Source organism: Symphalangus syndactylus, chromosome 11, assembly GCF_028878055.3.
Source record: "Symphalangus syndactylus isolate Jambi chromosome 11, NHGRI_mSymSyn1-v2.1_pri, whole genome shotgun sequence".
NCBI classification, from domain to species: domain Eukaryota; kingdom Metazoa; phylum Chordata; class Mammalia; order Primates; family Hylobatidae; genus Symphalangus; species Symphalangus syndactylus.
This window is the reverse complement of record NC_072433.2, coordinates 82,885,227-82,912,269: the sequence shown is the minus strand read 5'-3', so window position 1 is coordinate 82,912,269 and position 27,043 is coordinate 82,885,227. Positions and strand designations below refer to the sequence as shown.

The 27,043-nt window shown below is 36.7% G+C and overlaps 1 protein-coding gene across 1 annotated transcript in view; it reads right to left on the bottom strand.

The window, feature by feature from the left end:
- Positions 1-27,043, bottom strand: part of ARSK (arylsulfatase family member K) — a 52,025-nt gene that overhangs the window by 15,813 nt on the left and 9,169 nt on the right. Inside the window, exons 2-5 of the mRNA XM_055233375.2 lie at positions 25,205-25,334; positions 23,290-23,449; positions 7,533-7,815; positions 3,990-4,161 (exon numbers count right to left, since the gene is read on the bottom strand). Of these exons, the coding sequence (XP_055089350.1) occupies positions 3,990-4,161; positions 7,533-7,815; positions 23,290-23,449; positions 25,205-25,334 (745 nt within the window). The remainder of the gene's footprint in view (positions 1-3,989; positions 4,162-7,532; positions 7,816-23,289; positions 23,450-25,204; positions 25,335-27,043) is intronic.

Here is a 27,043-nt window from a genome sequence, read left to right as displayed (position 1 = left end):
CCAGCTCAAACATGCATTATCTCTCTGGCAAAGCATCATTCCCTGCTCTTCTAGGTAGAGTAAATCGCTTTGTTCTTCAGGATGCCTACAACTTGCATATTACTGTAGTTACAACAACATATTGTAATTCTTAGCATTTATGCTCATTCAGTAAATGTTTACCGAGTGCTTACTATATGCCAAGCACTACGGATACGATGCTAAGCACCTAGGATGCAATGTTGAATAAGAATGATTAAAGACTTAAATGTAAAACTCAAAACTATAAAAAACCCTAGAAGAAAATCTAGGCGATACCATTCAGGACATAGGCACAGGCAAAGATTTCATGACAAATTCGCTGAAAGCAATTGCAAAAAAAACCAAAAATTGACAAATGGGGTCTAATTAAACGAAAGAGCTTCTGCATAGCAAAAGAAACTATCATCAGAATGAACAAGCAACCTACAAAATGGGAGAACATTTTTGCAATCTATCCATCTGACAAAGGTTTAATATCCAGAATCTACAAGGAACTTAAACAAATGTACAAGAAAAAAACAACCAACTCCATTAAAAAGTTGGCAAAGGACATGAATGGACACTTCTCAAAAGACATTTATGCGGCCAACGAACATATTAAAAAAAAGCTCAGCATCACTGATCATTAGAGAAATGCAAACCAAAACCACAATGAGATACCATCTCATGCCAGTTAGAATGGCAACTATTACAAAGTCCAGAAACAACAGATGTTGGAGAGGTTGTGGAGAAATAGGAACACTTTTACACTGTTGATGGGAATATAAATTAGTTCAGCCATTGTGGAAGACAGTGTGGCAATTCCTCAAAAATTTAGAACCAGAAACACCATTTGACCCAGCAATCCAATTACTGGGTATATACCCAAAGGAATATACATCATTCTATTACAAAGATACATGCACATGTGTGTTCACTGCAGCACCATTCACAATAGCAAAGACATGGAATCAACACAAATGCCCATCAACGATAGACTGGATAAAGAAAATGTGGTACATATACAGCATGCAATACTACGCAGCCATAAAAAGGAATGAGATCATGTCCTTTGCAGGGACATGGATGGAGCTAGAAGCCATTATCTTTAGCAAACTAACACAGGAACAGAAAACCAAACACTGCATATTCTCACTTATAAGTGGGAGCTGAACAATGAGAACACATGAACACAGGGAGGGAACAACACACACTGGGGCCTGTCAGGGAAGGGAGAGCATTAGGAAAAATAGCTAATGCATGCTGGGCTTAATACCTAGGTGATTGGTCGAGAGGTACAGCAAACCACCATGGCACACGTTTACCTATGTAACAAACCTGCACACCCCGCACGTGTACCCTGGAACTTAAAATAAAAATAAAAATAAAAGAATATCCCTGCCCTTATGAAGCTTGTGTTCTTCAAGGGAGACAGATGGTAAACAGACAAAAGAATTAGTACTACTATGTAAACAACATGACAAGGTATAAAATAAGCAGAATGATGGAGCTGGTACACTGAGTTAGAGTGGTTGGGGAAGACATTCCTGAGGTAACAACTGAGCTGAGAGCTAAAGACAGAATAAGCCAGCCATGTAGAAAGCAAAGGGAAGGGTGTTCCAGGCAGGTGAAACAGAAAATATAAGCCCCTGAGGTGGGAAAAGACCCTAGAATGTCTTTAATTTTTTTTTTATTTGTTTTTGAGACGGATTCTCGCTCTTTCACCAGGCTTGAGTGCAGTGGCGCAATCTTGGCTCACTGCAACCTCCGACTCCCAGGTTCAAGCGATTCTCCTGCCTCAGCCTCCCAAGTAGCTGGGACTACAGGTGTGCACTGCCACACCCAGCTAATTTTTGTACTTTTAGTAGAGACAGGGTTTCACCATGTTGGCCAGGATGGTCTTGATCCCTTGACCTTGTGATCCGATTGCCTTGGCCTCCCAAAGTGCTGGGATTATAGGCGTGAGCCACAAATGTCTTTAATTAATGAGTGATTTCTTAATAGTATTCAACATACTATACTCCCCTAGTGCCCAACATAGTGCCTGACAGCTAGTAGGTACTTAATGTTTGTTAACAAACACAATGAACAGTATTAAATACTATTTGGTGACAAGACTGGTGTAGATTTAAAAATTTACAGGCCAGTCGCGGTGGCTCACGCCTGTAATCCCAATACTTTGGGAGGCTGAGGTGGGCGGATCATGAGGTCAGGAGATTGAGACCAGCCTGACTAACATGGTGAAACCCGTCTCTACTAAAAATACAAAAATTAGCTGGGCATGGCGGTGCATGCCTATAATCCCAGCTGCTTGGGAGGATGAGGCAGGAGAATCGCTTGAACCTGAGAGGCAGAGGTTGCAGTGAGCAGAGACCCCGCCACTGCATTCCAGCGTGGAGACAGAGCTAGACTCTATCTCAAAAAAAAAAATAAATAAATAAATAAAGATACAATATATTCCATAAACTTTGTAACTTGTTGTAAGCGAGTTGCTACATATTTTTCTTCTCCGAAAAGACTTCAAGAGTAGTATTCCCACACTCCCTACAGCAACATTCTTTCATTTTAATAGATACGGATGAAGGAATGGCTACAAACTTTCAAATGCAATTTCTAGTGTGCAAATGGGAGGACATTCTCTAACATCAGAGAATATCAATGAAATACAATTTGACAGATGTGCTCATGATTAAAGAAAATTACTTAAGATCTTATTTGCACTGAGTACTTGGAAAGTCCTTATGAGTCCTTAAATATATATATATATATATATATTTTTTTTTTTTTTTTTTTTTTTTTTGAGATGTAGTCTTGCTCTCTCACCCAGGATGGAGTGCAGTGGCACGATCTCCACTCACTGCAACCTCTGCCTCCTGGGTTCCAGCAATTATCCTGCCTCAGTCTCTCAAGTAGCTGGGATCACACGTGTGCACCACCACACCCGGCTAATTTTTGTATTTTAGTAGAGACAGGGTTTCACCATGTTGGCCAGGCTGGTCTCAAACTCCTGACCTCAGGTGATCTGCCTGCCTTGGCCTCCCAAAGTGCTGGGATTATAGGCATGAGCCACTGCACCTGGCCAATACATTTTCATACTTGCTATATTATAAATAAGTTGTCCGTATGGCCCTTTTGCTTCTTGCTGTATACTTTTCTATTTTTACCCAATGAATTTATTTTTTAACAAAAAACATTCACTTGTCACTTCCAAAGTTTACTCTGTACAGAAAAGGTGCTACCTACATTTCACTAGTACAATTATGCTTCATTCCTAAGTGCAGCAAAATAAATGACATTACTTCATGAAAATAACTTTTGTTATAAAACAGATTTTTAAACCAGGGTTTTTCCACACATGAACTAGAAACTTCCATAGCTCTATAAGTGAACAGGCCAAACATTCTTGACAGTCATGTGATGAAGGCAAGTTTAGTTTTGAGCTGGTCTTGAGCTTGAATGAGGGAAGAAAATTCAGTATGATTCTGGACCAGGAATATACATGGAGAAACTTTAGTTAAGCCATGCTCTCCCCATGCCTGGGGAGAATGAATTTGTTTCATGGTTATTATAAGTTTGGGGGAGTCACAAGATTCTACAAGTAAATTTTCTCATCTCTAGAAACCTAAGCTGCCTTACAATTACCCATCACATGTGTACCTGTGTTTGGCTGAATATCGATTCCTGTTTAAGGACAGTAAAACGTTTCAAGTAGATGATAGCCTTCTGTGACCCTTTCTTTATGTATGAATAAATCTGAGCATTTATGAATCTGAGAATTTCTGAATTATTAAGATATAAAGAGCTTTTCATTCTATCAATAACTCAAGTTACCAAGTTTTGATAAGGGTCAAGATTCCCATAGTTATAAGCAACTGTTGTAAGAAATATCTGAGGCCGTTCATGCAAGTCACCAAGCAGCATGATCACAGACTGTTGGAAAAATATTATACTTTTTCTTCATGTAATTGCTTATTAATCATACCACCTACCAAGCATAGCATCTGTCTCAGCACACATAGCATAATAAAATGCTCTAATATTCTTAATTTCTTTTTTTGTAAATCTTCCAGTGCAGTTTTTTGTATAAGAAGAGTAATAATCTACAGGGTGCATTTCTGACAAAGGTGACCACTTTGGGATTTTGATGGCATCATGAGACACCTAAAAAAGGGAGAAAAAACTTAGTTATGCTAGCAAAATAGTGCTATTTCTTTCCTCCAATAAATATGTATGGTGAAATCAACAATGTTTAATTACTTAGAATAGTAGAAAAGAACAGCTGTAAATATGTAAATAAAATAGTAAATCAATACATAAATTAGGAACAAATTGCTAACACTGTCATAACAACAAAAGGTATATATCAATATCTGTATATATACCATGAGATAGTGGTAAAATTTTAAAAAATTATACAGGCCAATGAAAAATATGAGCTATATTAGACAGTACATGCGAATCCAGAAAAGTATCCAAGCACTTTAATATATAGTCATGTGACCAAAACTTCAGAATCAACAACCTAAGAATATAGATTCCTTTTCTCCAATAATTCACTAGTAAAAATGATAATATCTAGTGAGATAGCCAAGCACTTGTCAAAAACAAATATGACTTTTTAACACATATAAATGCTTACGTACAGTGTTGGTAAAAAAAAAACAATTAGAACTAGATCTTTAATTCATATATATTTTAGTCATGTAACTTTCAAAAAGTTCAAACATTTACTTAGTATTTGGTTGAAAGTCATTTAACTCATGTCATTTGGCTAGTACTAACTCCAGACAAATTTTTGAAGATGAAACCACTTAGAACTTTTAAAGAAGATATAAAGTATCTAAAACACTGATATTATTTTCTTTAAAATAGGATGGACTAAATAGTGTTTCTGATTAGTTTTTTTAAACTAACTTTTATTTTTTATTTCCACAAGTTTTTGGGGAACAGGCGTGGTTGCATGAATAAGTTCTTTAGGGTGATTTCTGAGATTTTGGTGCACTCATCACCCAAACAGTATACACTGTACCCAATTTGTAGTCTTTTATCCCTCACCCCTAACCACTAGTCCCCAAAGTCCACTGTATTATTCTTATGCCTCTGCATCCTCATAGCTTAGCTCCCACTTATGAGTGAGAACATACGATGTTTGGTTTTCCATTCCTGAGTCACTTCACTTAGAATAATGGTCTCCAATTTTATCCAGGTTGCTGCAAATGATTCATTCCTTTCTTAAGGCTGAGTAGTATTTCATGGTATATATACCACAATTTCTTTATCCACTGGTTGAGTGATGGGCATTTGGGCCGGTTCTATATTTTTGCGATTGTGAATTGTGCTGCTATAAACACGTGTGTGCAAGTATCTTTTTCGTATAATGACTTCTTTTCCTCTGAGTAGATACCATGTAGTGGGATTGCTGGATCAGAAGGTAGTTCTACTTTTAGCTAAGGAATCTCCACAGTTTTCCATCGTGGTTGTACTAGTTTACATTCCCACCAGCAGTTTAAATTGTTCCCTTTTCACCACATCCCTGCCAACATCTATTATTTTTTGATTTTTTTGATTATGGCCATTCTTGCAGGAGTAAGGTGGTATCACATTATGGTTCTAATTTGCATTTCCCTGATCATTAGTGATGTTGAGCATTTTCTCATATATTTGTTGGCCATTTGTATGTCTTCCTTTGAGAATTGTCTATTCATGTCCTCTTTCTTCTTCGAGATGGAGTTTTGCTCTTGTCGCCCAGGCTGGGGTGCAATGGCGCAATCTCGGCTCACCGTAACCTCCGCCTCCCAGGTTCAAGCGATTCTCCAGCCTCAGCCTCCTGAGTAGCTGGGATTACAGGTACACACCATCACACCTGCTAATTTTCATATCTTTAGTAGAGACGGGGTTTCACCATGTTGGTCTGGCTGGTCTCGAACTCCTGACTTCAGGTGATCCACCCGGCTCAGCTTTCCAAAGTGCTGGGATTACAGGCATGAGCCTATTCATATCCTTAGCCCACTTTTTGATAGGATTTTTTTTTTTTTCTTGCTACTCTGTTTGAGTTTCTTGTAGGTTCTGGATATTAGTCTTTTGTCAGATGTATAGATTGAGAAGATTTTCTCACACTCTGTGGGTTGTTCATTTTGCTGATTATGTTTTATGCTGTGCAGAAGCTTTTTAGCTGAATTAACTGATTAGTTTTTAAAGTAACTTAAAATTGATTTAAGATTACACATTTCAAAATACAGGCAGACCATGCATCATGTGGTTTGATATGCATGAATTTCAGTTATCACAGTGTTGTTAAATAATACCAGTCCCCTAACAAAATTACCCCAGTAGACTTCAGTTACCAGGGTATGTTAACTGTGAATAATTGCAAGAAGTACAAACTTTCACACTGATATGCTGCTAGCTCTTTAGTATAAATCACTGAGTATACAACAGATATGACATTCAGTGACTAATCATATTGTTTCTTTTAAAATGTGTCAGTGATTAGTTATCTGGTACATGCACAGACAACAACGCATGTACTTGTATCCTAGTGATAAATTAATGTGACACTTTATAAAAAGGAGTAATGAAGAGAAGTCAACAAAGATGAACACACAGTAAAAAAAGGAAAAGTGACAAGGCTGGAAGTGAAATTCAAATCAGATGTAAATGAAATTTTAGAAGAAATAGCTGAGCTGGGAATGTTGACACTGCTGTCATTCAAGAGACACTAGAAATGTAGCCAGAGGAACTTAGTGAGGGCACATTTACCAGCATAAATGAGGAAGGTTGTTGTGAAGAAAAGGATAAAGATGTCCCACAGAAAGTGATATTGGCAAAAATTTTTCACATTAAAGGAACTTGGAGATATATCATTACATTGAAAGTGCAAAAGTTAAAATGTTGGAAGGTAATCCAAATTTAGAAAGAAATAATGACAATTTGCCAAGTCTTAGAGAAGATGCTTTCTCTGTATCATAAGTTTTATGATGAGAAGGCAAGCACTCTTCAAGCTACTGGTAAGTTTTTTTAACCAAAAAAATTCCCGCTTTAATTCTCAATGTTTCTAGTGTTTTCATTATAGTGCACTACGTAAATATTAGTTTATTTTTTCTTTTTCAATTTTTAACCAAAAGTAACATAATTCAAAACATTTTGATAAATGTTTTTAAAGGTGCCAGAAAATGGTCATTTTCCCCACTTATTAAGGTTGTTTTATATGGTTTCAGCTTGCATGGACATTTTTACGGTCTGGAACGGTGCAAGGTGAGAACTGCCTACATTTCTAAGAGAATGCCTTTTAGTTTCTCTTTTTATAGACATATCCTTAGCAAAAGTATTCAATCCAGGAGTAGGCTTCTAATTTTTAACACTTATTTCTGTAAAATTGTCCCTTTAGTTTTTATCACACTAGTTATTGGTCAAGTTTGAATGTACAATTTTCAAATTTTTCTTTAAAAGTGATAATAAAAGAAATAATGGGCGAATACCAATAAGCTACATATATAAATCTACTTTTGAGCACACACAATGTAGTTACTTACTTTTTCAAGCCAATAAAGAGATGTGTGAAATGTTGAAGAGCCAAAATTTTCTCCAGAAGATGGTGAAGGGTAAGGGTGCGGTAAATTTAATCCCAAATAAAGAACAAATGGTTCACTGTAATTAATTGCTTCCTTTCTTAGCCAATTTATTGCTTTGTCTGTATTCTGCCAATCCCTTTCCATCACTCTGACTTTAGTCCTGTTATGGATAAGATTAACCATGGGCTTGCCTTCTTGTCTGAGTAAGAAAGCAACATCTCTTGTCCACGCTTCCACACGATTACTGAGGGAGCAAAAAGACACGTATATTGTCAGGCATATTAAAAAGTTTTAAAAACATACTAAGCATACACTAAGAAAACAACATGGAAAACAATTTTTAGACTCAGTTTTGTAAATGTTCAGAATAACTATATTAGATCTCAAAAAGAAAGTTATTGAGCATTACAAATTAAAAAAATAGAAAAAGAGCCAAGAATTGAATATTCACTTACATGTTCTTTAAAACTATGAAAGATTATGTAGAATGGTTAACTTTTCTTACAGCAAGATATTTAAACAAAATGTTTCAGATTTCTAGTATTTCTCCTTATTTACTGAATTTTCTAACATTTTTCTTTTTTTCACTTAGAAGATATTCCTAACCAAAGCTACTGTAAGTTCCTTTTATCACTAAATATTTATAGTTTTAACAATCTACCTACCATGTATACTTCATCTGTTGCTGAAGTTTCAGGTTTTAAATTGTTTCCAGCTCTATCTTTTTTTTATTAAAAGAACAATTTTAACTATAATCTGAGCTATCTAAGCTAATAGTGATACAAATTTCATATCCATTTTAAACCAGAGATATTTTCTTTATTACTGATTTACAAATGAAATAATTCAATTAATTCACTTTCTAAAACAATGAATTCACTTTCTCTAAACCTTTATTTTATCTGACTGCTTGATTTTTCTCAATCAAGCTCTAAGTATATGTAGCTGACATAATTGGTTAGAAAGCAGTGCTGGGCATTTCTAGGAAGCTTGCTTTTTAAGTTTCTATTGAAATACGTATCTCTGAAGTGATCTATCAACTGAGAAAAGTGTTTTAAAAATCCAGATACCAACTCACAAATAAAAAATATTTTATACTAAAACGTAATACTCCACTTAAGAGAAACTGCAATCCATACAAAATGACTAACAACTCATATATAAGCTAAAATAGAAAAATTTTATACCCTGCCTTCTGAATGCAGGTAAATAAATTTAAATAGCTATAATAAGAATTCATTTTTCTTTGTAGATATTCAATATATTTTGATAAAAATAATAAAAATCATAATTTCAGCAGAATTACATCTATCTAACAGATTCTAATTAATTCTAACAGATGGGAAACCCTAAAATAGGAAGTTTTGTATTCATCACACCATCAAAACAATCTGATATTGGCGTCTCATCTTTTGCTTAAATCATAGCTAAACTCTTACTATATGTGACTATTAGTATTGTTGCAGAGGTGGAATTTTAGGGGTTTATAACACCACTAGTATGTGTGATAGAACTCAGATTTTGCGAGAAGGAATAGGACACAGATTTATATAGTATGTTTAGGAACCAAAGTACTTTCTTTTCAATCAGAGAGTATTACATGAGAAAATTGGCTGAGAAACTATTACAACAAGCAGGCTTTTAATACAGCCTAATTAGTTGCCACTCTTTGGATGAACTCGGGTTAGACTGTTGTCCTGATTGTGCTAACTGACCTAACCACTGGACTTCACGATGTAGTCTAGACCATGAGCGAGTCTAGACCATCTCAAGGAAAGATTTTCAAGCCTTGGAAGATGGCTATATTGAACCCAGCTTGCTGCATCTTTTGCTACAACAGTGATTAAGTGTGACATCATTTAAAGTTTCTGGTAATAAATTTATGCCTTCTCCCCATTTTTTTTAACTGTGTTCCTGAGATTCTTTTAACCAAGGTCCCCTTCAGCGTAAAATGGCTCAAATAAAGTTAATTTTGGCCTACTCTAATCATTATGGCCAGATTTCAAACTTGGCTTTATAACTAAATAATATGCGATTGTCCTCTAACTAAATAATATGGGATTCTCTATTATCTTAGTGGTATCCTGTCTTGTCTTTTCATAAGTGTGGCTTTAGCATGATTCCCATAACTGCTGGTACTTAAGTAGAGTTATAACAAATGATTTCAAGCACTGCTAAGGCAGCAGAGACGAGATTATGGTTAAAGGCAAAAGGTATTTTTACCTTTCTCAAACTTTTTCACTTCTTTGATTAGTTGACCCATGTTCACTGTGCCTAAAGTGTAAAATAACAATTTATTTCTTTGCAACTTAGTGAGGAAGAACACGAGTATAAAGTGATGTATTCAGTAGATGAATATACTACAGTACTTTAAAATCATTTAGCACTGTTTAATGTATTCAAAAAAGATTAATAATTATAATCAATGACTCTCCATTCTACTTTCACTACTTCCTGGGCCAGCCCAACCTTCCTGGGCCATCATGAAACACAATAAGAGCAGTAGATGCAGCCTAAGCAGTAGGCTGCTACAGGAGCTGCAATTCTTAGTCCAGAAAGTCCCTCTTTCCGGCCCAAGCTACCTTCCAGTCAGTGAGTCCAACGAGTAAAATACGGAATGAGAATATGAATATGCAACTTCATAATCTATTACAATTACAATAATAAGATAACTCTTTTGACATTATAATTCTCTCTACTAACCAATGTATCCAGCCCCATCTTACAAGAGTGATGGTCTCTTAATCAGGCTAAACTATTGCACCTGGAAATCATATCTTTCACTCATATGCTCAGAGCTACTTCTTTGTCTCATCGTTCTAAGTGTTCTTCCCCTCCACCAGTAATTGCTATAACTTCTTCCAAATATAAGCTTTCTAATTACTTAACCACTGGGGGTATTTTGAACCAATTTTTTACCATTCCATTTCTATGTATTTTGTCCAGAATACCAAGAGTATGGTTTCAATCAGGACAATTGAAAAGGACTTGCATCAATGAGGAGGATCCAAAACTACCTGTGGCTCCGATATTTTATGATTCAATGGCTGTTCTCAATATAAATTTACCCTGCTGCTTGCAGTAGGCACAGCTATACAACGTACAGTTTCCTCTACGCCAGCATCTCTCAAAGTGTAGTACAGGGATCCCTAAGGATTCCCAAGACACTCTCAGTGAGCCCATGAGGTCAAAACTATTGTCATAATAACAGTAAGATGTTATTACCTTTTTCATTCTCGTTCTCTCATTACACACAGTGTGCAGTGGAAGAGACCACTCTAATCTATCCTCCTCAGGTAGGAGCTCAGACATAGAGCATACCTATCTTGAAGAAGATTGTCCTCTATAAACTTAGAGAGGCTTCAGTGTTTCATTATATCATGCCCCTCTTAAGTGGCCCAATGTCTACTTCAACTCTTTATAGAAATATAAGAGGGGCTTTTCCTCTCAAAGGGATACAAATAATCATCACGCATTTCTGATAAAGATATTCACAATTTGTGAATCTTGTCCTACTTTCACCAGAGGTCCAGTTCTTTATATCCTTGCTACTCCAAGTGTGGTCCATGGACCAGCAACATCAGCAGCTCCTGGGAGATCCCATAATTCCCACATGTTGTGGGATGGACCTGGTGGGACTCATCACAATTGAAACATGGGGGCAGTTTCCCCCATACTGTTCTCGTGGTAGTGAATAAGTCTCCCGAGAGCCAATGGTTTTTAAAAGGTTTCCCCTTTCACTTGATTTTTCATTCTCTTTTGCCTGCTGCCATGTAAGACGTGCCTTTCACCTTCCACCATGACTGTGAGGCCTCTCAAGCCACATGGAACTGTGAGTCCATTAAACCTCTTTTTCTTTATAAATTACCCAGTCTTGGGTATGTCTTTATCAGCAGCATGAGAACAGACTAATACACCATCCTAGACTCATCGAATCACAAAGGGCATCTAAGAAGATGCCCAAGTCATTTGTATGTATATTAAGGTTTGAGACGCACAGTTTAAGAATTTTTTTCTGCAAAAATCCTCAAATTTTAATGAAAATTCAATAAAAATGGAGGATAATCAAAGTGGAGCTTCAACAGTAGCCTATAAATAGGAGAATTATTCTACCTTGGTTCAATTCCAGAAAACAGGTGATAGCCAAATATACTAACCAACAATCAGCAGTTAAATTAGTTATTTTTAACAACAAAAACCTCCTCACTAATACAAATGAAAAACAAAACTACGTAACACATCACCAATTATTACATAAATTTGTATATTTGCCATTACTGTGTGGGTTTTCTGTGGCAGTGTGCCAAATTCTACTGCTAAAATATTGGATACAATCAGTTTACAAGTAGCACAGGATTAGTTTACATAGTAACAATTATATCTGAAAAAATATACCTTAAAATTGATGATGAGAATGACAGTTTTCTTTCCACATGAAGTAGGAGCCTAAACATAAACCTTCAGCTTTCTAAGAGTCTACTGAAGATGATTAACTATCTCAGACTTAGAATTCTGTGATCTCTCTCTTTTTATCATGGTTATTGATGGGACTGTAGCAGCTAATGTGTTTCTGGTAAGTCTCACAATCAAAAAATTGGAAAAACGATGATTCTGAAAAACGCCCTTGCAAATTTCTGTATTGACCTAATAAATTCTGTAAGAAAAAAAGCAATCTATATTCATTCCCATTAAATGCTCTTTTCTGGACTTGGTGTGGGGGCTCACACCTGTAATCCCAGGGCTTCGGGAGGCTGAGGTAGGAGGATTGTTTGAGCCCAGAAGTTTGAGACCAGCCAGGGCAACATAGTGAGACCTTGTCTCTACAAAAAAAAAAAAAAAAAATCCTTAGCTGGGCATGGTGGTATGTGCCTGTGGTCCTAGCTACTTGGGAGGCTGACCAGGGAGGATCACTTATGGTCAGGAGTTTGAGGCTGCAGTGAGCTATGATCCTGCCACTTTACTCCAGCCTAGGTGACAAAGTGAGACCTCATCTCTTAAAAAAAATTCTTCTCTCAAATTTGAGAGAAACACACATACAATTTTTAAAAGGATTTACAAGGCTGTCATCCATCTTCTTTACATATGATCACTCCCCAAAACAGTCTGTTTTAGTTGAATGAATAACATCTACCCTGGCAAATTCAGGTTGGAACATCATTTTAAAATATACATTATTTAAACGCTCAAAATATGCATGTTTTTACATTTATTAGTTTTATTAATTCTAACCATTTCATTTTTTGGTAAAAATTATAATAGCTAATGCCCCTTAATCTTTTCTTATTCATGGATTTCTTTGTAAATATGATTAAAATCACAGATTTTTCTCTATTAAAGAGTAATATTAATTATATCACAAATTATATTGGTTATATGATAATAATAATAGTAAATATATTTCAAAGAAAAGTTTTGTTTGCATGTGTGTGTGTGGAGGTGAGTACTCAGGGATTTTATCTTGTGAAATCTCACCTAGCCATTTTCTGGTCTGCTTGTGAATTCATCATTGTGGAAGCACTAATATTTACAACTTTGAATTCCTAGATGACTATAGCCCTTGACAGAGTATACATGTTTATTGTGGTCTGAGCTTAAACAAAGACAGCCTTTTTGATTCAATTAAAGAAATAATGAATACGTACTACATGCAAGACATTTATCCAGGCAGGTGCTTAATGAGACTTGCTAAGCTAACAAATTGGTATTTCCACCTCATAATCACTCAGACATAAAACCCTCCTACTATTGTACTTTTAAAAATAAATGCCAAAGGCTACTTTATGGAAAAAACAACTGTAATAAAATACTTCAGCTATGAATCTAAAAATGGTTTAGATCACATTCACCATTTTATATGCAAAAGGAGATGATTTTTCTTATGCTTTTAAAGTAATTAACATATCAATTTGACTATAACATTTACAATTTTTGTAAACCTTTTTCAATATTATACCGAAAATGTAATCCAGACAAAACGCCATCAAATCTGAAAAAATAAAGTGGGAGGGTTATTCCCAGATTATCTGTTGTTAATAGAATTTACTAAGTAGTCATTGCAGCAAACACATCACCATATCCACAGCTCTTGCTGAAGGAGTGACCTAGCTGGCCATATTATGTAGGATTTAACTCCCTTTCTAGCCTGTCGACTGGCCAGGTGTGGGCACCTAACCTAAGCACTAGCACTTAACGTGGCCAGCACTTAACTTATGATGGAGTCTTGCATGAAATATAAGTTAGGCCTATCATCCCTATTTACAGAATTTAAATTTAGAAAGAAAATAATCCAGTAACTGGCAGTTTTTAAGATGCAGCTATGAGGTAGAGAAAGAGTCACAAGGGAGATGGAACTTGAGCCAAAAAGGGTCTGGCAGGTCAAAGTTGGGATTGGAAGTGATATAGCTGAGACGACCCAGAGTCTGGGTAGTTTTTTGTATTTCTAGTAAAGACAGGGTTTCACCATGTTGGCCAGGCTGGTCTCGAGCTCCTGAGCTCAAGTGATCCGCCCGCCTTGGCCTCCCAAAGTGCTGGGGTTACAGGCATGAGCTACCGCGCCCGGTCCCAATCCAAAAAACTTAATGAAAATGATCACCATGTTGAGAGTACTAAGTGCAAATCTCAGTCAATTTTTAAGTCTCAGAATAGAAGACATGAAAAGTATAGACTTGGCTGGGCGCAATGGCTCACACCTGTAATCCCAGCAATTTGGGAGGCCGAGGCGGGCAGATCACAAGGTCAGCAGATCGAGACCATCCTGGCCAACATTGTGAAACCCCATCTCTACTAAAATACAAAAAATTAGCCAGGTGTAGTGGGGCGCGCCTATAGTTTCAACTACTCAGGAGGCTGAGGTAGGAGAATCGTTTGAACCTGGGAGATGGAGGTTGCAGTGAGCTGAGATCGTGCCACTGCACTCCAGCCTAGTGACAGAGCAAGATTCCATCTCAAAAAAAAAAAAAAGTATACGCTTATGTGAGACATCATATCAACAGAATGAAGGACAAAAACCATATGATCATTTCAACTGATGCTGAAAAAGCTTTTAATAAAATTAAACATCCCTTTATGATTACCGCCCGCCCCACCACAAAAAATACTGGGTATAGAAGGAACATACCTCAACATAAAGACACATACAACAGACCCACGGCTAGTATCATCGTGAACGAGGAAAAACTGAAAGTCCTTCCTCTAAGATCTGGAACACAACAAGAAAGCCCACTGTCACCACTGTTATTCAACATAGTACTGGAAGTCCTAGCTAATAAGAGAAGAAATAAAGGGCATCCAAATTGAAAAGGAAGAAGTCAAAGTATTCTTGTTTGCAGATGATGTAAACTTTCATTTGGAAAAACATAAAGACTCCACCAAAATACTATTAGAGATGATAAGTTCAGTAAAGTTGCAGGACACAAAATCAACAAAGATCAGTAGCATTTCTATATGCCAACAGCAAACAATCTGAAAAAGAAATGAAGAAAGTAATCCTATCCCCATGAAGTAATCCTTCAGAAATGAAGAAAGTAACAGCTGCAAAAAAATACTTAGGAATTAACTAAAGAAGTAAAAGATCTCTACAACGAACACTATAAAACATTGATGAAAGCAATTGAGAGGACACAAAAAACTGAAAAGATATTCCATGTTCATGACTGGAAGAATCAATATTGTTAAAATGTCCATACTACTGAAAGCAATTTACAGATTGAATGCAATCCATATCAAAATACCAATAACATTCTTCTTAGAAATAGAAAAAACAATCCTAAAATTTATATGGAACCACAAAAAAGAAAAAAACAAACAAACAAAAAACAACAAAAACAACCCAGCATAGTCCAAGCTATCCTGAGCAAAAAGAACAAAATTGGAGAAATCATATTACCTGCCTTCAAATTATACTAGAGAGCTTTAGTAACCAAAATGGTATGGTACTGGCATAAAAACAGACACGTAAGACAAATGGAACAGAACAGAGAACCCAGAAACAACTCCATACACCTACAGTGAACTCATTTTTGACAAAGGTGCCAAGAACATACATTGGGGAAGGAACAGTCTCTTCAATAAGTGGTGCTGGGAAATCTGGATATCTATATGCAGAAAAATGAAACTAGATCTCTATCTCTTACCACATTAAAAATCAAATCAAAATGGATTAAAGACTTAAATCTGAGACCTCAAATTATGAAATTACTAAAAGAAAGCATTGGGGAAACTCTCTAGGACACTGGACTGGACAAATATTTCTTGAGTAATATCCCGCAAACATGGACAACTAAAAAGAAAATAGACAAATGGGATCACATCAAGTTAAAAAGCTTCTGCACAACAAGGGAAACAATAAAAAAAAAAGTGAAGAGACAACCCACAGATGGGAGAAAACATTTGAAAACTATCCATCTGACAAGATATTTATAACCAGAATATATAAGGAGCTCAAACAACAGGAAAAAAATCTAATAATCTGATTAAATAATGGGCAAAAGATCTGAACAGACATTTCTTAAAAGAAGACATACAAATGGCAAACAGATATATGAAAAGATGCTCAGCAACATTGATCATTAGAGAAATGCAAATCAAAACTATAATGAGATATCGTCTCAGCTAAAATGGCTTTTATCCAAAAGTCAGGCAATAACAAATGCTGGTGAGGATATGGAGCAAAGGGAACCCTCATACACTGTTGGTGGGAATGTAAATTAGTACAACCACCATGATGAACCATTTGGAGGTTCCTCAAAATACTAAAAATAGAGTTGCCATATGATCCAGCAATCTCACTAGGTATACACCCAAAAGAAAGAAAATCTGTATATCAAAGAGATATCTGCACTTCCACGTTGCTTACAGTACTAGTCACAATAAGCCAAGATTTGGAAGCAACCAAAGTGTCCATCAACAGACAAATGGATAAAGAAAATGTGGTACATATACACAATGGAGTACTATTCAGCTATAAAAAAGAATGAGATCCAGTCATTTGCAACAACATGGATGGAACTGGAGGTCATTATGTTAAGTGAAATAAGCCAGGCACAGAAAGGCAAACATCACATGTTACAACTTCACATGTTCTCACTTATTTGTGGGAGCTGAAAATTAAACAATTGAAGCAGGCCGGGCGCGGTGGCTCACGCTTGTAATCCCAGCACTTTGGGAGGCCGAGGCGGGCGGATCACGAGGTCAGGAGATCGAGACCACGGTGAAACCCCGTCTCTACTAAAAAAAAAAACTACAAAAAAATTAGCCGGGCGTGTTGGCGGGCGCCTGTAGTCCCAGCTACTCGGAGAGGCTGAGGCAGGAGAATGGCGTGAACCCGGGAGGCAGAGCTTGCAGTGAGCCGAGATTGCGCCACTGCACTCCAGCCTGGGCGACAGTGAGACTCCGTCTCAAAAACAAAACAAAACAAAAAACAATTGAAGCAGAATGATGGTTTAACAAAGGCTGGGCAGAATAGTTGGGGTGGGGGCAGTGGGAATGATTTTTTTTGTTTTTTGTTTTTTGTTTTTGTTTTTTTTGTTTTTTTTTTTTTTGAGACGGAGTCTCGCTCTGTCGCCCAGGCTGGAGTGCAGTGGCGCAATCTCTGCTCACTGCAAGCTCTGCCTCCCGGGTTCACGCCATTCTCCTGCCTCAGCCTCTCCGAGTAGCTGGGACTACAGGTGCCCGCCACCACGCCCGGCTAATTGGCAGTGGGAATGATTAATGGGTACAAAAAAAAAGTGGAAAGGATAAGATCTAATATTTGACAATAAAACAGGGTGACTATAGTCAATAATTTAATTGTACATTTTAAAATGACTAAGAGTATAATTGGATTGTTTGTAACACAAAGGACAAATGCTTCAAGGGGAAGGATACTCCACTTACCTTGATGTTTTCATCAGGCCTTATATGCCTGTATCAAAATATCTCCTGTACTCCCTAAGTCTATATACTTACTATGTACATATAACAATTAAAAATATTGCTTATTTTGACTTGGCTTAGAAAAATATTAACCTACATGAGCAGACAACATACATAATTACAATGGTAAGATGAAATGATAGGGAATTTGATTTTAGATTTTCAACAAGACAGAAGCTAGGAAAAACAACACAGCAGCTGTTTAATTTCTCTTCTGGTAGCATTAGAATGTAAGTTCCATGACACTGGAGAATTTTGTGTTGTGATTGCTATTGTATTTGCATCATCTAAAAATAATATCTGGCACATAGTAGCTGGCTCAAAAATATTAGCTTAGTGGATACTACAAATACCTGATTTTACTTTTGTAACTAATATAAGGGTCATCTTCTAGTCTTAGTACTTTAAGGAATTCTACTTAATATTAAATTTTTTATTATACTGATGTTAGAAATTTAGTTTTTAAAATTTTCTGTATAAAATCAATTACCTCCTAATGCTATACACTTTCTACACACAATTCTATATATTTTTTGTTAATTCTAAAAAAAAAGATGTATTAGTGTCAAGTGGATTTGATCCCTTAGAATATGAAATAATAAACAATATTTAAAATGTAGGCAATTATTTTAAGTGTGACATTCCTAAGACCAGGCTGACGAGCATAAAATATCTAGTTTTAGACATGTTTTCTCAATCTCTATACTTAAGACATTTTGGACTTGATGAGTCCTTGTGAGGGAAGGGGATGTTTTCTGCATTATAGACTGTTTAGCAGCAACCTTGGCCTCTACCCACCAGATGCCAGCAAAATAACCCCAGTGTTATCAACAAAAAATGTCTCCAGACATTGTCAAATGTCTTCTTGGCAGCTAAGGGGTGGAGGTGGGGGTGTATGGGGGGGAGGGGTGACTGCCCTCAGTTGAAAACCACTACTTTAGGAATATATAGGCAACAAAATTTTACCTGAAAGCAAAAATAATCAAAATAACCTATGGATTAAATACAAATGTTTTCTTTCAATTGATAAGACAGCAAATTTGAACTTAAACCTGTTATAACACAATACATATAATGTGAAGGGACAGATAAGTATCAGAAATTTATAAACCACTTAACTGTGCTCCATTGGAGTTCTAGAATTTCAGAGTAGAAGAACTTTTAAAGTCACCTAGTGGAAGCTCATCTGACTAAACTGGGATTCTAAGCAGATAAATTACTTGCTCAAGGTCTTATCATCAGTAAATGGCATTTTTATGAGTAATACTACCAGCATCTCTTTAACAACTGTCCGGATGAAACAATTGTGCAGCCCATAGAGATCCTAGTATGGTGTGGTGTGTCATATATAAGGGACACTTAGGCTGGGCGCGGTGGCTCACGCCTGTAATCCCAGCACTTTGGGAGGCCGAGGTGGGCAGATCACGAGGTCAGGAGATCGAGACCATCCTGGCTAATACGGTGAAACCCCGTCTCTACTAAAAATACAAAAAATTAGCCGGGCGAGGTGGCGGGCGCCTGTAGTCCCAGCTACGCAAGAGGCTGAGGCAGGAGAATGGCGTGAACCCCAGGGGGCGGAGCCTGCAGTGAGCCGAGACCGCGCCACTGTACTCCAGCCTGGGTGAAAGAGCGAGACTCCCTCTCAAAAAAAAAAAAAAAAAAAAAAAAAAAAAAAAAAAAAATAATAATAATAATAATAATAATAAGGGACACTTAATTAGTGTTCCTAAACTGGTACAAGAAGGAAGCATCACTGATGCCTAAAAAAGACAGATGAAAATATTATAATAATAAAGAAACTGGTAATTCTGGCTGAAAATATAAGCAGGTTCAAAAATGGCCAATTTCAGTAATAAAGAGTTATAATAACTTGCATTTTGATTTTGAAAGTTAATCTATCAACAAGACTGAATGCTCCTATTTATGAAATTTGATACTGAGAGACCATGTTTTGTTCTGAGACCCATTTTTAAGTTTACACTGAAAAATAATGTGCTGTAATTCATATAACCTTCAGACATGCTATTAACAGCAGCCTTGACCTATTTGTCAGCCAAATGTCTGTGTGGGTACATACAGCGCTCATAAAAATACTCCTGGTGACTTATTTCAATTTCCTAAGCTCTAATGAGAGTGTGAGTAAATGAAAATATGCTTTAAGCAAGTATTGCACTGAAAACTATCTTTGACATCCCAAATATCAACATCTAAGTGGTTTTTTCCTCTACTAATTTTAGAATTCCATACGACTAAGAAAGAACTCCTAAATATTATATTTAAAGAATTCAAAAACCTTAAAAAAAGGATATCTTCTATTAGTTGTAGATATATACAAAATACTAATAATGAACAAGTGATATGATCCTGCGTTACATAGAATATATCAATGTTTATCAAATAATAAACTGTAGGTACTTCAAAATAACTTTTTCATTCATTCATTCATCAAAAATTTAATTGTGAACCTACAATGTACTGGCACTATGCTGGCAAATGGGAATAAAGCAGAGAAGAAGAGATAAGGTCTTTGCTCTGCATGGATAATTATCCTGCTGCAGAATAAACGTCACGTCATATTTTAACCGTGTAACATAGAAGAATAAAAGTTACAAGGAATATATGGCATTCAATCTTAGATTTCTTTTATTATAAACAGTTGTATCTTACTTTAGATTAAGCTTACATTCTAAAAAGGAGAAATATTTTAAAAAGAAATTTGTGAAACTCCATAAAGTAACTAGCAATGCAAAGCACTTCAGAAAAATGATGGTTATGGCCAGGTGCAGTGGCTCACGTCTGTAATCCCAGCACTTTGGGAGGATGAGGTGGGCGGATCATAAGGTCAGGAGTTCGAGAACAGCCTGACCAGCATGGTGAAGCCCTGTCTCTACTGAAAATACAAAAATTAGCTGGGCGTGGTGGCGCATGCCTATGATCCCAGCTACTCAGGAAGCTGAGGCAGGAGAATTGCTGGAACCTGGGAGGCGGAGGTTGCAGTGAGCCGAGATCACGCTATTGCACTCCGGCCTGGGTGACAGAGCGAGACTGTGTCTCAAAAAAAAAATAAATAAATAAAATAATGGTTATATAAATGTTAGACTGCAATTCTGGTTAAGCCATTTTCATAATAATAATCTTTCCATTGAGTAAATGCTTACTCTGTGCCAGGCACTGTTAAATATTTTATATTATTCCGCTTAATCCTTGTATAGTATCTTTTAACTCATATAAAACACAGTCATCCAATGAGGTAGGCATCATAATTCTTACAGATAACTTACAGAACACTGACACTTAATGCCAGGTAACTTGCCCAAGAATTCTTACAGAACACTGACACTCAATATCAAGTAACTTGCCCAAGGTTACAAGGATGGTGAGCAGGGAAGCTGGGCATCTGACTGCTCTGATGGACACAAAGCCTGTGCTCCTCCTCCTACATGTACTTCCTCTCCCTCCTTTTCTTTCTGATATTAGCAGGGAAGAGTAGGTGAACAGGATTTTGCACAGAGAAACTAGCTCATGCAATAGTCCAGATGTAGTAAAAAGCATATTAAGGAAAGTTTTAAAAGACCAGGTGCATACTGAGGGATGGAGAGAGTGGTATGAAATGAGACTGGAGGAAGGCAGGGCCTATATCATGTAGGATCTCATAAATCATGTTGTGGGTTTGGGATTTTAACTAACCTGAAGAGAAAAACCATTGAAAGATCTTAAGCAAGTGTGTCATGTAATCAGACATACATCTAAGAAAGATCATTCTGGTTGCCTATAGAAAATGGGTCAGATAGACTATGAAGACTCCAGGTAGAAGCCCATTTTAATAGTTTAGGCAAGAGATGACAGTAGCTTGGTGGAGAGAGTGAGAAGCGAATAAGTTGGAGAAATAATTCAGAAGTAGAACTGACTACATTTGGCAATGCATTAGAAGACAGAGTAAAGATTAGGAATGTCAGGATTGCTTCTGCATTTCCTGTACTGCTGTCTTTTAGATTTTGGAGGACAGAAAAGGGAAGAAATTAAATAACTAGGAGAGCAATTTTAATGTTCAGATTATTTTAGATTATTTTAGTATCTGTTTACCCGAAACTCAGTGTATTCATCTCCTAGAACTGTCAGAATAAATTATTACAAACTGTGTGGCTTAAAACAACAGGAACCTGTTCTCTCACAGTTCTGGAAGCTGCAAGTCTAAAATCAAGGTGTCAGCAGAGACACATTCCCTCTGAAGACTCTGGCAGAATTTTTCCTTGCCTCTTCCTAACTTATGGTGACTCCTGGTAATCTTTCGTTCTTTGGCTTGTAGCTGCCTCACTACTATCTCTGCCTCTGTCTTCACATTGTTTTCTTCTCTGTGTGTCTATGTCCTTGTTCCTCTTCTAATAAAGACAGCAGTCATGATTTCCTCTGGAGATCCTTACTAATTACATCTGCAAATAGGGTCTATTTTCCAATAAGATCACATTCTGAAGTTCTTTCTAGGTGGTCACGAAATTTGGGGGAACATTATTCAAGTCACTACATTCATCACTATTTTTGTTAATTTTTTCTTACTATTACTTACCATCATCATTAGTATCATCATCATCATCACAACAACCATTACCAATAACCCTCAATTAGCACTTGCCTAGGTAAGAAAGAGGCACTCTAATCCCTAATATGTATTTGTGTTGGGGTTCACAAGTGTTGGGGGATCCCACGATCACACTGAAGTTCAGTAGGAGGAATTGCAGGACCCAGAATACAGCTGAACTCATGGCTATCATTTATTACATAAAAGGATACACAGCAAAATCAGCAAAGGGAAAAGGTGCTTAGGGCAAAGTCCAGAAGAAATTAGGCACAAGCGTCCAGTTGGAGTCACAGAGGACATAATTCTTCCACCATCAAATTGCGACAATACATGTGAAGTGTTGTTTCTGCTCATTAGAGAATCAGTACCCAGGTATTTTAGCTGGGGGTGCTGACTATATAAGCACCCTCTACTTAGCACATACCAAAATTCCAGACTCCTGGAAGGCAAGCTGGTATTCGGCATAAACCACAATGCACAAATGTTCCAGGCACACAATAGACCACTCTTATCAGTTAAGGAATAGTGGGAATACTCCAGAAATCCAAGTTCCCAGATGCCAGATAGGGGCCAACATTCCAAGCAGGCCTTTCTAAGCAGAGCAGTCTCAGGCCTCCTATGTTAGCTCTTTTCTGAACTTATTGATACATTTAATCCTCACAGCAAAGAAATTAAACTACTGTGTCAACATTTAGACAATGTGTCCAAGATCAGACTACTACAATGCTAGTAGTAAACAGAAACTATAATTCAAAAGTAGGCAATCTGATTCTTGACCTCTACTCTTAACCACTATGCTTGGCTGCCTGGTTTTTGAGGACTTAGTAAAATGAAAGAAAAAAAAAAGTTACAATAGACTCAAGTTAGAGAGAACTGACCAAGGAAAGCAGCAAGAAGGCTAAGGTTAATTTTAAAAACAGATTTTAAAATTAATAATACAGTAGCCATTAAAGGAAATTCAATGAAAATAAAGCATGGGCTAAACGAGTTTACAAACACTATTTATAGACCTTTAATGTTTAAGAAAAACAAAATGACTAGTATATTAGCCATTTTAATGTTTTAGGAAGATGAAAGAAAGCTAAAATTTTAGCCTAATTAACCCAATGAAGGGATTAAGAGATTTACTTTCACCTTTGTGGAAAAATAAAAAAATTAAAGTCAAAAAGAGTACATGTACACGCTATGGCAGAGGGCAGTCCATGAAGATTATTTTTGTTTTATTTTTACCTAATGGAGTGATGTCCTGAAGCATAGTCCAGTTTCCCAAATTTCTGTGTTCGGTAGCCATGCCTCTCCATGACATCCATCCATGTTGTATAATTTGGATCCAGACCCTTAAAATTATTCCAAGATTCTGTTAAGTGAGTGAAGAGGCCACTCCACATTGCTGAGAAAAAAAAAAAAGGAATTGGGATTAAGGTAAATCTTAACAATTTAACTATTAGGACAATTACTCTGAGAGAGCAGTCCACTAGTGTAGAGCTCATGCTCTGCAATAAGACGTACCCAGATTAGGTGCTTTACCAAACATTTCTGATTGTTACTTCATTTTATCAGGGTGACACCCTGTGGGGAGTTACTATTTCCATTTTACAGATGAGTTGACTAACACTTAGTGGTTAAGTTACTTAAGGTAAATACAGCTGGAATTAAATACAAAGCATGTGTGACTAGAGGCCTCTTTCAATCATAAAAACAATCCCTAATTATTTATTGGTTAATTTTCTAAATCAGACAATTGAAGTACAGATCTCATTTCCCCAACATCCTTAAGGATCTTCCCTTATTCCCTGTCCTTTTGCTGGCTTTCCACAAAAAAATGTAAGTGTGTTATGCCTTGTCTCTCACTTTCTACAACTATGATTGTTTATTCAATAAATACTTTCTGTGTACATAAATAGAAAGTTAGAATAAGCTTTCTTTTTTCATCTAGCAAGATATTTTGTGAAATATCCCCCAGGGATGGGGGATTACCTGGTTTGAATCCCAATAACACCAGTTACTGAGTGGTCTTTGACAAATTATTTAACCTTGCTTACTCTTCAGAATAGACTTCTTCCAGGAAAAACAACATCTAACATTTTGAGACATCTAGGGTTCATTGGCCACTTTCTCATTCATTATTTAATGTGATGCTCAGAACAACCCCGTGAGGTACACAGTATACACAGCAATTTGCAGATAAGAAGACTGAGTGACTTGCTTGAGGATTAGCATCCAGGTCATTGTATCACCCTAGCCCACTGCTCATTCTACTTTACGGTTAACAAAACTGCTTTTTAATATGCCTGGTCCTTCATTATTGAAATATCATTTACAATATAGTTTAGTTTCTTTTAATCACTGGTAATAATATAGTTGTTAGTGTTGAAAATATAGGTGAAAGAAGTTATAACTCAAATCACAGAGAAAATCATCTCATTTACAGACAAACCAAATCACTGAGTGCCATTTATGGGTTCCAAGGCAATAAACATAAACCAGAAGGCAGAGGAAAAGGAAAACAACCATCAGACAATAGATAGAATTTATAGAAATGGCAGTTTTATCCTATTTGTTAATTATTCATGGCTTAATGTCACTGACATTCTGCCAATAAAACTATGCCTATTTGTTAAATTATTATAATAAAAGTGAACAATTTGACTTGGGATAAAAGTGAATTGAGACTGAAAGAAAGAGGTAAAGTACGTAATCTGAAATAATAAGAAAAAATTCAGGTAAATCTGACTATAAGTTGTAACTACTTTACGGTATACTCTAATGTTCATAGAAGTCCTCCCAAGTACCTATACCGTTGCTGAAAAATTTCCCTGGAAACAGAACTCTTCTAGGAAATATGAGTATTCCCTCATTTTCTTGGATGGTCAAAAGATTCTTAGTCCCCAGTTACAAGGAAATAAAACGGTAACACATGAACTAGACGCCATTCTAAATGATAAAAATTCCTACTCTCGAAAAATACAATTTGAACAACCCCAGTAGCCAATATATACCTTAAAATGCACATCTTTTATATTAAAACAATTTTATTGAGGCCAAATATAACTAACTATTCTACTTTTAGGTATAATCTTTTAAACTGTGAATATATTTTCAGTGTGTAGCCACTTTCTCCCATTCATATTAAGGATGTTCATACCTGCGCGTGATGGGCAACAAATTGGAGAGTTTGTGTAGGCATTCAGAAAGGAAGTCCCACGTGCCTTCATAAAGTTGATAAAAGGAAGTTTCACTACCCGACTTCCTGGATGAAATGTTAACCTTCCATCCTGGAAATAAAGAAATTTAATTAGCATTGGTTACATTACCAAAGAAGAAAACTATTTTCTTCAACCACAAAATTTACAATAGCAGAAGACTTCAACATGATTTTAAGAATCCTCCAAAGATAAAAACAAAACAAGTATAGAAAGTGTTTCCAGTATCTGGTACATAAATAGCTAGAATTCAATGCAGTGTTACACTTGGATTCATTTCACTACAGTAAATAAAGGACTTCCTGGAACGTTCTTTTGGGAGATGACGAACTAAGTATTTATTGAATACTTAACTATGAGCCAGGCACTGTGCAAAATCTGAGGATGCAATGGTGAATAAAACAGAGTCCTAGGCCCCATGAAGCTTACAGTTTAGTGGGAGAGGCAAAAAGTATACTGGCAAATAAACCATGAATAATTACAAATTATGATGTGTACTTTGAAAAAAATCTGAGATACAGAAGGACAAGAGAGACCTACGTTAGACAGTGTGGACAGGGAAGGCTTCTCTGGGATGTATGAGACCTAAAGAATGAACAGGATCCAGCTATTCAAAGAATTTAAGGGACATACAAAGTTTGAGATATCTGTGAGATGGAAGTGGTGATATCAATTAGGCAGCTGGGGTGGGGTGTGGTGGCTCATGCCTGTAATCCCAGCACTTTGGGAGGCTGAGGTGGGAGGATAGCTTGAGCTCAGGGGTCAAGACCAGCCTGGGCAACACAGGGAGACCCTGTTCCTACAAAAAAATTAGGCAGCTTGATAAATGAGTCTGAAGATTAGGAGATGTTTGGGCTGGAGATACGCATTTTGGAGATGAACTGGGAATTGAAGAACTCACCTTGGTAAAGAGCAAGAACAGAAAAAAGAATGTTCCAGTCCTGGAGTTCTATCTATTATATGTTTTCAACATAATTACAAATAAATTCCAGTTTAGAACATGAGCCAACCCAAAACATAGAATATATCTAAACCCTTGAGATAGCTGAGATTCCCAAATAGAGATATAAAGTAAGCTGTTGGATACAGATAGGAATCTGGAGTTGAGAGAAGTCTATCTTGGTGAAATAAAACTTGGGAGTATTTAATATATTCATAGTTTTGAAAACTGTGAGATTAAATAAAACCTTTCAGGGAGAGAGAAGGAGGGGAAAGAAAAAGGTCTAGAAGAAGCTATAAGGAGTCCCAAATAAGAGGGGAAAGCAGCATGGGAAACTGAGAAAGAATGGCCAAGGGAGGAAGATGTGAGGAGACCAAGTGCCATGACAGCTGAGAGAAGACAGTGTGCCAAGAAAGAGGTAACATCTGCTGTGTTGAGAATGCACCTGAAATGAGGCCAGAAAATGCACATTGGAATTGGCAGTATGGAGACAGCTGGTGACCTTGACAAGAGCACTTTCAATGGGTGGTAAAGATGAACAGCTAAACTAGAAAGGGGAAGGAATGGGAGGCAGGAAAGTGAGGCAGCAGGGGGAAAAAAGAAAAGCTCTTCTGAGAAGTTATTTTGCAAAGCAAAACAGAAAAATGGGATGGATGTTAGAGAATGGTGTGTTAGCTGGAAGAAAATGTGGGATTAAAGTCAGTTCTTTTTTTAAGATGGGGAAAATTATGCATGCCTTATGTCAAAATAAATTATCACTTCTAGCAAGGGTAATCATTGAATGCTAAGCAAATAACTACTGATTTCCTCAATGATGAGCTAGAAAGCCGAAGACAAAAGT